Here is a 13,093-nt window from a genome sequence, read left to right on the forward strand (position 1 = left end):
TCGCATTGGAAGTTTGAAATGTTCTTATTAATTCTCCTTTCCTTTTTATATGTAGTACGTATTTGTTTAAGATCCATTAACATTAGAATGATAACTTTAAATTTATAAAATTTTTAGGTTAATTGTCAACTGGAAGAAAAAGTGAAACCAGAAAGATGCTATGGTGATGACAAGATTATGGTAAGTGAAAGCGTTATAACAGTATAAATATAGTGTTCGCATACGTTTTAATGAATGTTAAAATTTTTCGCTATTCGGATAAATTCAAATAATTTTTATTTACGCTGTTATTTATTCTTTTCAATTTACACAAACTTATTAACTGATCTGGTAACCAATCTTTGATACTTGACTAGTCTTCGCCTTCGTCTTCGTCTTGGAAAGTTTTAAGAGTAACTGAAATAGTGATTTAATAAGGTAATAAAAATAAAGTATGTATCAATGCTTTGTAATCTTAAAAAAATAACTTCATTCGACTACTGCCTTAAAAATATGTTTTAACCTAGCCTACGTAAAATATTTTACCAAACCCAACCCTCATCGTGTAGAACCTAATCAATTATTAGTTATAACGTTAATATTAAACAATATTTTGTTAAAAAAAAATTATACTCGAACTAAACTAAGTGCTTATTCGTAAAACATGTTTTAGGATAGACGGTGTTGTGTATTTCCACCATTCTTCAAACGAGATATTGCCAGATCCTGCGGTGCTAGGTTCGCTCTCATGGAAATAGTTAGGGATCATAACGTAACCAACTTAAGAAGAGCGAACGCTAATGAAGATGTATGTAATAAATAATTTTTGGATAAAATAGAGTACTTAATGAAAAATATTTTTTTATCTCAACTCGACTAGATTACTTAATACTTACTTATAATTCAATATTTTATTTTTTATATTCACACGTATTGATATAAAAAATGACTTTTTTACAGTGCAATTATTGGAAATGTCTGCTAAACAAATACGGCATGTTGGACTCCAACGATAATCTGAATGTCGATAATTATTTTAGTCACCTCGACAGGTGGTTGTCACTCAATCCAGATTTTAATCCAGCATTATTGAACGCTAGAACTTATTGTCGTGACTTAAAAAGATACTACTTCCCTCTCACGCCTTGTGAATTTTATGAATTTCACCTTTGTATACGAGGACACGTTAATGTGGTAAGATTGTAAATTGCAATTTGTAAGGTGATGAGACGAACATTAGATTCAATGGCTTTATTCGTTTCAGCACTGTCCAGTGTTTATTCAATCGAAGGAATGTATGGAATGGAAGGAATTTTACAACGACTGCAAAGAGTATTACATATAAATCAAAATTAATATTATTTATAATCTAATTTATTCTTATCGCATTATTAAAGATGACAATGAAATGGAATGAGTTATTAAAATGGGCTAAATTACAAAGCACATAATTATTATTACATGATATATAGCTACATAACTACAAACATTTCATTTTGTTTTAGTCTGGAGGTACAATGTATATCTATCCTCTACATTAAGATACCTTCACACCAACACGTAAAATACTAATACAGTATCGCTTATCTGGAATCAATGATTATTCTCATATACGTACATTTTATATTACACTCGCCAGTATGCCAACACTGCCTTAGAGAAATAAAGTTTTAGCTAAACTAACAGTCTTTTATGGCCTTTAAGGTAAGAGCCTGGGATTGTAACGGCCCACATAAAGAATCATTCCAGATGGGTTATGTCTGACGAAGTATAGGAAAGGCCTATCGAATTTTAATCTAGCTGGTTGGGAACTCCTGGTGGGGAGTCTGGCCTGCCTCGGTCGTAAATGCAGGGGTAAGTACATCGCTTCACCAGCGTCATGGGGATCGTGGAAAGCTCGTTGGTAATCTCTAGGCTCAGCCCAGCCTGTGTTCCATCTAGACGTCCTACGTTTCGATCTCACTTCGATCGTATCAGGATATTCCTCAATATGATGCTGCTCACCAATGAGACCTTCCCCGCAGGTAGCGAATGAGCTTTGTTGAATCATATCAGTGAGATAAAGGTCCTTCGACGGACCGTTCAAACCACCCAGGTCAGCGTGTTCCTCACTAAACAAATCCTTTAATCCCATGCGTTGCAATGTCGATGAAACGTTGAACACGGATTTGTGCATGTATCTAGGTATTTGCAATTCCAAGCCAAACCTAGGAAGTAGGGTACGCAATAATCTGTTCCACGCTGGTGTGATAGGATCAGATTTCAATAATCTCTTCTCAAGATTCTCCAAATCATCAGCTTGAACGACGTTCCCTTGCTGGCCCGGCATGAGGAAGAGAGTGCTGATTATAGATTTCGTGTTACCTAAAGCTGCTGCTGTCGCATCGAGGACGGGGTCGTAACCAGCGAGGAAGTTACCACGGTAGACCACGGCTGGTACAGGCACCAGGCGACGCTGTCTCACACTAGGTGATACAACGAAATACATCTCGCCATCCCTTCCTTCAACGGACGATCCGTTGCAATCGGTCTGAAATTCAATAAAAACTGCTTAGGTACAATATAGCCCTTGGAATTTTATAAATATCTGGTTGCTAAGTAACTGTTTTCTTGTTATCTAACTACGATAACAGTTATATATGTATTATAATATGCAATAATTACTACGTGGACTGGATTTATTTTTATCGGTTTTTGTTAAAATTAAATCAATTTATATTTATTATATTTCTACACAGTTCTCAACTTAATTTATGAACCTCAAAAATGTTATCGTAACAAATAACACAATATTAAAATTTACCAATTGCAAGATATATATTTTTTATTAAACACATTTTTTTATTATTTTTTTCTTTTTTGTTTGCTATAAAAAGAAAAGAAAAGAGCTTTATGTATTTCCTACAGCCACGTTTACTTCTGAGACGAAATAAAGTTATGATTTTATAATATACAAGTGAACGATTCAGTCAGAATACTTTCTGTGTGTTGTACGCTTGCGTCCTAAACCTAAATACTAATGATTCACAACCCATCCTGTGATACCGATTTTATAAAAATTATGAATGAATTTTAAAACAGGCTTTTTTTGTTAAGACGATATATTATACAGAATCAAACTTTCATAAAAAAGAATCGAACTTACGTAAAATATGTTGGCTGCAAAAGCCGCTAGAGGTGGGTTCATAATAATGCTGTTACTTTTCATATATTCTGAAATTTTACCCCAGGAATATCTTTTCACGAGTAAATTAGTTCTTCGTCGTATTATATCGCTAATCAATTTAAAGTTTACTTCCTCCACATGTCCGTTGTAGAAATGTTGAGCTCTCTCTTTATAGAAGGTTAAAAATTTACCCTTATTTCTTTCACTGTACAGTTCTCTTATGAACACTGATACAGCGACGCCCGAAGCGGGTGTTGTGTCTATGGAATCGGAGATGTTCTTCAATGTGAAGTGAGGATTGAATGTAACCATGTCATCAAGTCTCAGCACTTCATTCATTTCCCCTGATGTAGAACCTTTGGCTCCCATGAACATCATGGCCGCCATAGAAGTTATAGAATATGGTGAGAATACCATACTACGTTTCTTATCTATCTTTTCCGTCATGATATTCCAGTATTTAAATGCCAATTCATTACAAAGCTCCGTGAATTCCATTATGTCGTCACGTAAATCTTTCGTGGTCACTTCTAAACCTTGATTTTCCTTTGGAAATTCCAAAATTATATCTTTGTCATTATCGGGAGTGTAAAATCCCTCGACATTTTGTTTGTCCTTTGCAAGTTCACTTAATTTAACGACTGTAGGTACCAGTTTCCAGGAACTGTTTCTCTCATTAGAAAACTCTTTGTCGTCAATATTGACCTTTTGAATCTTTTTCTTAAAATCGTCGATTTTAGGTAAACCCTCGGATATTTTTTGTTGTTTGTTTATATTGCTGCTTTTATTTGATTCTTGCATCGTATGTGGTACGTTAGTTGTGTTAATATCGTTTACAGAACTAGTAATTTTAATTGTACTAATAGTTTGTTGGTTATCATTGGTCATTGTTAAAGTTTCTTGTTGTAAATGATTAATGGGAGCTCTAGTGGTCACTTGAACATTATCTTTGGGAGTAGATATAGTGTCAGTAGTTACAGATTCAGATGCAAGAACACTGTTTGTCTTAGTTTGTAACGTTTTATTTAATAGTAAAAATGGATCTGAAATAGTATCTTTTTTATTTATTTTGTCATTATCATTATTCTTCTCCATTATAATATCATTGCTGGTTATTGGCAAAGTCGTTGTTGTCTCTGTCTGATAATTTTCTGTCGTCGTTTCTAGATTAAAAGTGTTAACTGTAGTCAAATCAAGAGATGTTGTAGTAATTATATCATTAGTTTCATTGTTATTTTCAGATGACACAACAGTCGTAGAATCGGGATCTTCGTTAGCGACTTGAGAAAGAAGATTATCCATCGATTCTGATAAAAGAGTGTCCATGTTAGTCAATGGAGGAGATGACGTCATCGATGGTTTAAGCTCTAATGAACCGTCTAAGTTATGGGATGAATTCAGAACTTCATCTTTAACATTCACGCCATTCCCAGCAGGTTCAAAAGTAGAAATTTTTACAAACTTATCTTCTTCTTCAGTTTTATTTGCTTTGACGTCAAGTTCGATGCTTGATTCCGTTGGTATATCTATTTCTAAATTTTCCTTACTCTCGATATCTATATTGTTAATTTTAGTTGTTTCTAATAAATTTGTGGATGTTGGAACGGGGGAAAAATTTCCACTTAAATCTGAAGCTATTTGACTTAAGCTTTGTGCAACATCAAACAAAGGTATGGCAGAGTCTGAATTATCATTTTGAGTATCAATAAAAGGTGTCGGAATTTTTTGTTCATAATTGCTTGGCGATTCTTGTTTCAACGTTGAAGAAAATTCTATAGAAGATATAGAAGTTGAAGGAGAAATAGATTGAGTAGTCATAGTGGTTGCATTTTGTTTTTCAAATTCGTTGTCTTTGTCTACAATAGGTTTGTTTGTGCTGGTGACTGTAGTTTTTTTAATTTGTAAAGAATTTTCATTAGAAGACATGGGATACTTATTATTCAATATAATTCTTTTAGTAGAACTTTCCGTTATATATGACACTGTAGAAACAGGAATATAATTCCCTTCTTCGTGAGATTGCTTTATGTCTGCAACAGTATTGGTACTTGTTTTGGTAATATTAGATTTTTTAATAGCCGATTTATTAAAATTATCGCCTAGGCTTAGTGTTGTAGGTACTTGTTTGGGAGGCGTACCTTCACTAGATATGGCAGTAAATGGTTGTTTTGTTGACGTAATTTTGTATTCCTCAGTGGAATTGGAAATATTTGTAGAATCTGTTGAATTTTCTTTAGGTTTATACATCGGTTTTGCTTCCAAGTCAATTTTTCTAGTTGTAGTCGGCCTTACAGTAGTTGAGGACAGCTTTTGAGTCGTAGTTAAGATTTCCTGTCTTGTGGTTGAAATAGGTTTTTGTGTTGTTGTTGTTGTTGTTGTTGTTGTTGTTGTTGTAATCGGTGATGTAGTTGGTTCTAAAGATTTGTTTGTAGTTGAAGGTATTTCGGTTGTACTTTCAAATATACCAGTATTTTTATTCGTCTCTGAATTTGGATGTATTGGTATGTCGTTGCTTTCTTTACTTTGTGAGTTCACACCTTCCTTATTGAAACTATTAATATCCATTGTTTCGGTTTCTGGCGTGATAAAGGAATCCGATAATTTATCTGGGACTATGTCCATTCCAGTATTACCAAATATTGATGGCAGTATCAAACTCCAAGAATCTGACACGTCTGGTGTATCTAACGTTGGTTGGATATAAGGTTTATTTTTATGAGCTTCCATTTGTGCTTTAAGAACATTTTGAACGTTAGCAACAACATTGTGTACTTTAGTTTGTGAAGGTTGACTAAAGTTAAATGTTAATGTCGGTAAATTATCATTAGCGAAAGTAACCAGACCGTCTGTTTCTTCACCTGCTGCTACTATTGCTTGTATTTCTTCTAAAGTCATTAATCTTTTAACCAGTTCACCAGATTCATCAAAAGTATAAAACTCATATTTATCTGGGGTTAATAAGTTCACGGGGCTCCCGACGGTCGCTGGACCACTCGATGGAGGAGGTAGACTATTTCCAACCGCGTCAGCTACGTACGGAAGCTTCGTGCGCCTGGAACGTTAACGATTTTTGTTTAAGCATTTCTCATTCAACATATTATCAAGAAACCTTTAACAAAATAAATCTTTAAACTTTTAATCTTCACATTTTTATACAGGGTTAACATGTTTTCATGTTCTATTCATACATAAAAGAAATAGAAAACCTACCTGATCTGATTACTCTGTGCGCTAACGCAAACACCGGCAACGAGCACGTATATAATAACCCGCATTCTGTCACTCTTAACACCTGGAACTGAGAAAGGCTCTGATCATTATCATAAAAGTGATGTACATTTCTTAATAACAACTCATTATCTCTTATAAGAAAGATATGTTTAAAGAGAAAAAATTTAAATTACATGGAAAAATATTCCTTTCTAATTATTATAAGAAGGTTACTTTGTATGTTTGGAAAATATTAATTATTTCTTTTGAAATATTGAACTGCGTCCCTTTTATTACGAAATTCCTAACACTGCATAAATGCTCTTAAACATATAGAACTACGTTCTTCATTTTATAGTTAGGAATATTTATTCATATAATCCCATAATATATCTAAAGTTTGACATAATAAAGCTTCAACGTTACGTAAATAGACATAATAAAAACTGTTACATTAAAAACCTGCTGAACAAGTAAAGCGCCGGTCATTGTCGCATAAACTTGAACTACAAGTTACGGCCTGTGAGCAAATGTCTTTAGAACATTTTATTTTTTATTAGTCGTCTGTCATTCTACAATTTCTTTCATTTCAAAGGCAATTTATTATTATTAAATTTAATTCTTAAGTTAATTTTTATATTACATTTATTTTTATTTAAGCATAAATGATTTCATTTATAGCTGTTTTGACATGTTGTTTGCAAACGATCGTAGTCACTTGACTCGACCACGAGAGGTGTTAAACAGGTCACTCAACCTGCGGATAAGGCTTATTGTACATTACATACATATTTTAACATATTCTTTCATTCGAATTAAATATATAAGGTCAGAATTCAATAAAAATCTATTATAACAATAGACATTTCATCGTTAGTAATTATATTATTTTCTTGTATTTTGCACAAAGTTACAACTCAAGTTTTTGTTTCGTTATTATTTGATTACGCGAATGATATGATGTATTTGATAAATTATTAAATATATTTTTATATAATATTAATTAAAATAAAGATTACTAATAAGTTAATAGTGTAAACTAGTCGTTATGCCATCAAACGGTAAGTAATATAGACAGGCTATTATCTTGACCGCTGTATTAATGTCTGGAGAGTTTACAAAGCATTGTTTATGATATAACCATTTATATTTTTTTGTACCTGTATAAATATATATATATATATATATATATATATATATGTGTGTATTATTTTTCATACTTTTATTAAAAAAAAGTGATTTTTTTCATACAAATTTCTGTAACATAGTTTGAAATTTACATTAAAACTCGTAAACAACTTTGACGAATTGAAGCCTTAATATATAATCAGTCAACGAAGAATATAACTTTTACTTAAGAACTTCTTAAAATTAGATCTCATTAAAGTTACTTTACTGAATCTTTGAAAAGATTATTTATATTTTCAGGTGCGAAAATTGAATTAAATAAAAGAAAAGCGCTGAAATTCGCATCAAACAATTATAAAAATAGACAGAACTTCATAGTCGTAATTATTTACTGCACGCAACTTCGATATATGACATCAACTTATATGAAATATAAAGTAAGAGACAGCAGCAATTTGCTTCCTTAAATTCCCTTAACACTAGCGAAATATTTCAGCAATAAATTAACTCTGATTTATTAGAAACGCTGACACCGATGCTGTTATCTCGTTCATCACAGTCTGAACAATTTTACTTCGCATAAACTAAACGCCGAGATTAATATTGGTTGTATAAATAAAGTTCAGAACTGATTTTATTGAGCAACATTAAAAATGCATTTAAGTTATTCATTGATTCAATTAAATATATATTTCTCGATCCATTAATTAGTTTCAATCTAATGGTATGATATGAAAAGTAATTGATTTGATATAATTAAATCGATTAATCCAGCGATATATTTTTTGTAGCTAATTTTATGTGTTTCAATATTAACTTAGAGTAAAATTCATTGTCATAAAATATCGCATCGATCTCCTAAGACCTAATTAAATTAGTTGATACTTAAGAAGAATTTCGACTCTTCGTCTTTTCTTAAATAAGAATGTCAAATTTTATTCTAAATATACGTACATATATACATGTTCTATTGGAACAATTCCCATACATCTAATGTCCCCGTTAAGTATCTATATAAAATGTTCATCCAAAATCATAATGAAAGCATAAAATTTCGATTAACAAAAACAACAAAATGTATTATTTTAACTCATTTATATATCCATTCATGAAAACACAAACATGTTTCTCGTAATCATTTCAAATGAAAAATACCACAAACGAAAACTAAACAGCATATGTCTGACATAAATGTACGTGTGTTCCAAAAGTAAAAAACATCCTTAACTTATTTGCTGCGATTACTTAAAATTAACGTAATTCCAAAATTCCGTTGGCTAAAGAAAGTAAACGCTCAGATAACGGGACAGATGCCGTGACAGTTGAGGTTATTGACCTTACTTTTTTGCCGGAAAAAGTAATTGTTTGTGTTCCGTAGACGAGATATATTGAAATGAGAAGATGCTAATAAGGTTATAGATGTCTGTGTTTAATTTACTTTTTGAGTTAACTTGTTTGTTTCGCTTCTGTATAACAGAAACTTAAGTGACCTAACGTCAAATAACTGTCAATCATTGAGTTCAAACTGGTGATTCATAGAAAAGAGTATATAATGTATTTAACTTAAGTTTAAGTGGAAATTCTTCAATTAATAAGAATAAACTTGTCTTATCACTTAAAAGACGACAAAAGTTAAGGACCACGACGTGAAATCTTACTGTATTTTTTTTTGGTTTAATAAAACATATTAATAAATATTCCTTCGTTATTAGATTGATTGTTGTTTTATATCTATGGATCTATAACCAAATAGTGACATGTAACTCATAATGTAAATGTATATTTTTTACCCTTTTATATAAAATTACCTTTTTGAAGCTGAACCATATCCAAAATATACGTTCACCAATAGAAATATCAACAAAAAAAAAACGTAACAAATAAGGAAAAGGATTTCTATAATAACTGAAATTATTTATAGTCGATTTCATAATGTTGTTTTATATCAAATATTTGAAAAAAATCTTTTTGCTTTTATGTTAATAGGGTCGTATATTCAAATTATTCCTGCTAACAATTTGTTTATGTATTTATTGTAAATTAAAAGATTTATTATATCAGGAACACTCTTATTCCTGTGGGAACATATTCTGTTTAATTTTCTAGTCGGACGATCATTTCTTCAGATGTCTACCACAGACAACGAGACGAACCAGGGCTTAGCTTTTTACAATGCTCGGCTCTCGTTTTTGCCTCCGATAAAAAACAACAATTTTTTTACTGAAGCATTATATATATTCGAAAAGAAAATCATTTATTTTATATTCCTTACCCCTCGGTTCTTAATGTCAATTAAACTAAACTATTAAAGTTTCAAATAAAACTCTGGAACAATACAAATCATAGACAATTAAACTAACAATTCGAAATTTGAATGACGATCGATTTTTAAACAAAATTGATTAAGGTACGCGTACATAATAGTAAGAGAAATCTTAATTTTAAATGTCAGCCTGTCCTATAGCAGCTATTTCGCGATTTCGCTTTAAAGACAAGGCAATATGAAAGATTACAAGAGTTAGAGACCAAAATGTTGTACTCATGCCTGTGTTACGTAATTTTTGGTAAAAAAAAAATCAAGCTTTAATTTATATTAAATATGATGTGAATGACTTAAAATAGCATTTTATTAAAATGATTTGTCTTAATTTAACCCTTCGGATGATTTATTACTTTCGGGTGTTTGAATAATGGCTCCCCTAGCGTTACCTCTATTATATGAGGATTCGTATAAGTAAATTTATAAATTACTACAACAATATTGACTATGATCATTAACATACGTTATTTCGGAATAAAATTTTTCTTTTAAGAAAAAAAATGTAAAGAATTTAATAAAAAAAATAAAAAAATATATATGTTTAATATAAAATATTTATGTGATATAAAAAAATCGTTTATGTAGAACTATATTAATTGAATGTATTCGGCTACTACTACAACCACTACTTAATCAATTACGACATAGATACCGTTCGATTAAAAGAAAAAAATCTCGATAGAAAATATTGCTTGCACATTCATAAAGATCATCAAATAACAACCCATCAATACAAACGATATTAATTCAATACAATAGATTAATGAAAGAATGCAGTTGTTCATAATTGCTTATATGTATTTTTATAAACTATATGGCTATACAACAAATATTTTGTTAGCAGAAAGTTACCGGAGAATAGCACCTTTCATAATAAAACAAGCTATAATTTATCTCCCATAATCTCATATTTGGTGTTACGAAATTATTTAACTTGAAACAAATCAAAGAGTTATGTTATATAAATGTTTCAGCATAGAGCAACTTTTTCATCCTTCTTCAAAACACCATAAAATCAAATTTTTGTTAGTTATCATCGTTCAAACGTAAATAAAATTGCAACTGAAGGCTGGGGAAGATACATCGAAGTGTAATCTCACTTCAAATAATTTTAACATATCAATATCACGACTGAAATGACAATAATATTTACATATTATAAATGTGAAGATTAAATCAATAAGATTACTGGATTAGTATATCATATATACATATATCAGCTTAGTTAGTCTATAAACAACCTGTCACTTCATGCTCAACTTATGCGTTTAAACTGCATTATTTTAAAAGCCTTTAGTGATTTATACATTTTAAAATATAATGCGAAATGTATTGAGAAATATGCTTCTTACATTGCAGACGGTATTTATTCAATAGATTTATTATTATTAATAGATTATGAAATCAATGTCCGTTTGTATCAGCAACTTTCTATCGAATGTTACCAACAAGACGTCATTGTTCAAAGATTTAAGATAAGAAAAACATTGCTTTTAAAATTAATGAAGTTACAGCTTAACTTCGTAAAAGATCAAAGCGAATTACGGAATTTCACGTAATTGAGAAAGTTTGTTTTATTTGGATGGTAGAAGCTCAGAAGTTAGGAAATATTAGGCGTACGATGTTCTTACCTGACGCGAATCTCGTTACCGATGGTATGCTCCCGTGAAACTAAAGCGAAGTAAGTAATCATAACAAAAATAATACGAAACTCTATCTAATATACACATATAAAAAATATAGAAGATTTTTTTTTTAATTTTCTTTCTAAATGTAATGAAAGCAAACCGTTTTAAATATATATAAATCTAAATATATATAACCAATTAATTGAAGTACATATTTTAAATACAGTTTATAAATAATATACTAAATTTATCACACAGCTTCATTACATATTAAATAAATAAATAAATGAATAAATAAATAACGGCAATAAATCACAATGATTACACATGTATGTATATATTTCATTTAAATAATACTCTGGCATTCAAGATGTTGTATAAAACTCCTTTAGTTTGCTATTTTTATGACTGTGATATTTCATCGCTGGCTTGTAGGTCAGGTTTTCATCCGACCTGATTTCTCCTAGCTGTAATTTAAAAGGAACTACTAAATACACTTCCCTACTTATGTCTGAATCGTGCTTTAAGTATACATTAGAAACATTAAGATTATCTCAGTTTAATATCGAATATTTTGCAATTTATTTTATAATGATTGAACTTTAAATGGCCTTAACAGATGATGATTGGTACGTTTGTACACTTACAGCATAATATGTTGAATAAATAATATTGACGGATTAGTTCTTATGTCCAATAAAGTTATGATTATTAGATTCCGTCTGAAGCAATCTTCTTAATGCAAAAGTCAGGTTATTGTTGCATATTAACTATTAACTTACTAAGTGAACAGAAAATAGCGTTACAATTGCATAAGAAGTATCTAAACGTACGTACGTATTATTTATTTGAAAACTTAAGCCCAGTTTTATTCTATTAAAATAACTATACACTGCCAATTATATAAATTGAATCAGCTTGAAAATACCCTCTGTATACACTCGAAGGATCCAAATGCGATAGTATTTCACTCCATTTGAAATATGAATCGCAATTCATTTGGCTCTAATGGTCAAAAGTAATAAATTTAAGGTACGACTCAAGTGACACTGCCACGGTAATGCCAACCTGACAGACGGTTTAGACGATTTAACAAAATAAAAAAACTTTTTATATTATTCCAAAACAATTCACCTCATTAATTTGATTGCTGTTAAATAGAAACTTAATGAAAGAATAAATAAAGCATATTTTTATTCTCACAGAAAGCTAAGAACACTTTAAGACAGACGTTTCGACTATTGAAGGTGTGTAGTGTGTATGTGCAGGACGCTACAAAAGACTGTTCCAGATTCATAAGTCTTGATAAATGACACGACTGACTCATCTCATTCAGTGTGACTCCAACACTTTTGTGGTAGATGAGCTTGTTTTTATGAGACGATTTTTTATCCTGTGATATATTTAACTAACAATAAGATAAAACTGATGCATGTAATTTTTATATCATAGTGGTTCGTCTAAGACTGTTTCCTTAAAACTTTATATTTTCACTTAAAAAAGTAATAAATAAATTATAAATTTATATCGTTATTTACTATAAGTAATAACAAACTATTAATATGGTTTCTCAATAAGTATTCACTTACAGGAATGTTAAGAGATTTACCTGAATATGAATCCAGTATTCGAAAATTTAGAATTTATTTAACACATTTTTTT

At 30.5% G+C, this 13,093-nt stretch overlaps 2 protein-coding genes across 2 annotated transcripts in view; one reads left to right on the forward strand and one right to left on the reverse strand.

The window, feature by feature from the left end:
• Positions 1–1,388, forward strand: LOC116769417 (uncharacterized). The gene is made up of 5 exons (XM_032660499.2): positions 1–54; positions 118–180; positions 653–787; positions 940–1,173; positions 1,244–1,388. Exons 1-5 carry the CDS (start codon positions 19–21, stop codon positions 1,322–1,324), a joined length of 549 nt encoding a protein of 182 aa, XP_032516390.2. The 5' UTR covers positions 1–18; the 3' UTR covers positions 1,325–1,388.
• The window catches only part of LOC116769416 (uncharacterized), a 27,201-nt gene continuing 15,445 nt past the window's right edge, over positions 1,338–13,093 (reverse strand). The window contains exons 3-5 of the mRNA XM_032660498.2: positions 6,356–6,443; positions 3,125–6,197; positions 1,338–2,509 (exon numbers count right to left, since the gene is read on the reverse strand). Coding sequence (XP_032516389.2) covers positions 1,679–2,509; positions 3,125–6,197; positions 6,356–6,420 — 3,969 coding nt within the window. The 5' untranslated portion in view covers positions 6,421–6,443 and the 3' untranslated portion in view covers positions 1,338–1,678. The remainder of the gene's footprint in view (positions 2,510–3,124; positions 6,198–6,355; positions 6,444–13,093) is intronic.

Source organism: Danaus plexippus, chromosome 14, assembly GCF_018135715.1.
Source record: "Danaus plexippus chromosome 14, MEX_DaPlex, whole genome shotgun sequence".
NCBI lineage: Eukaryota > Metazoa > Arthropoda > Insecta > Lepidoptera > Nymphalidae > Danaus > Danaus plexippus.

Excerpts from the sequence above, each read along its gene's own strand:
- LOC116769417 (XM_032660499.2), top strand. The coding sequence starts at position 19 with ATGTTCTTATTAATTCTCCTTTCCTTTTTATATGTA. Across the intron at positions 788-939 it reads GAGCGAACGCTAATGAAGAT|TGCAATTATTGGAAATGTCT; the intron begins GTATGTAATAAA and ends ACTTTTTTACAG. Across the intron at positions 1,174-1,243 it reads TACGAGGACACGTTAATGTG|CACTGTCCAGTGTTTATTCA; the intron begins GTAAGATTGTAA and ends TATTCGTTTCAG.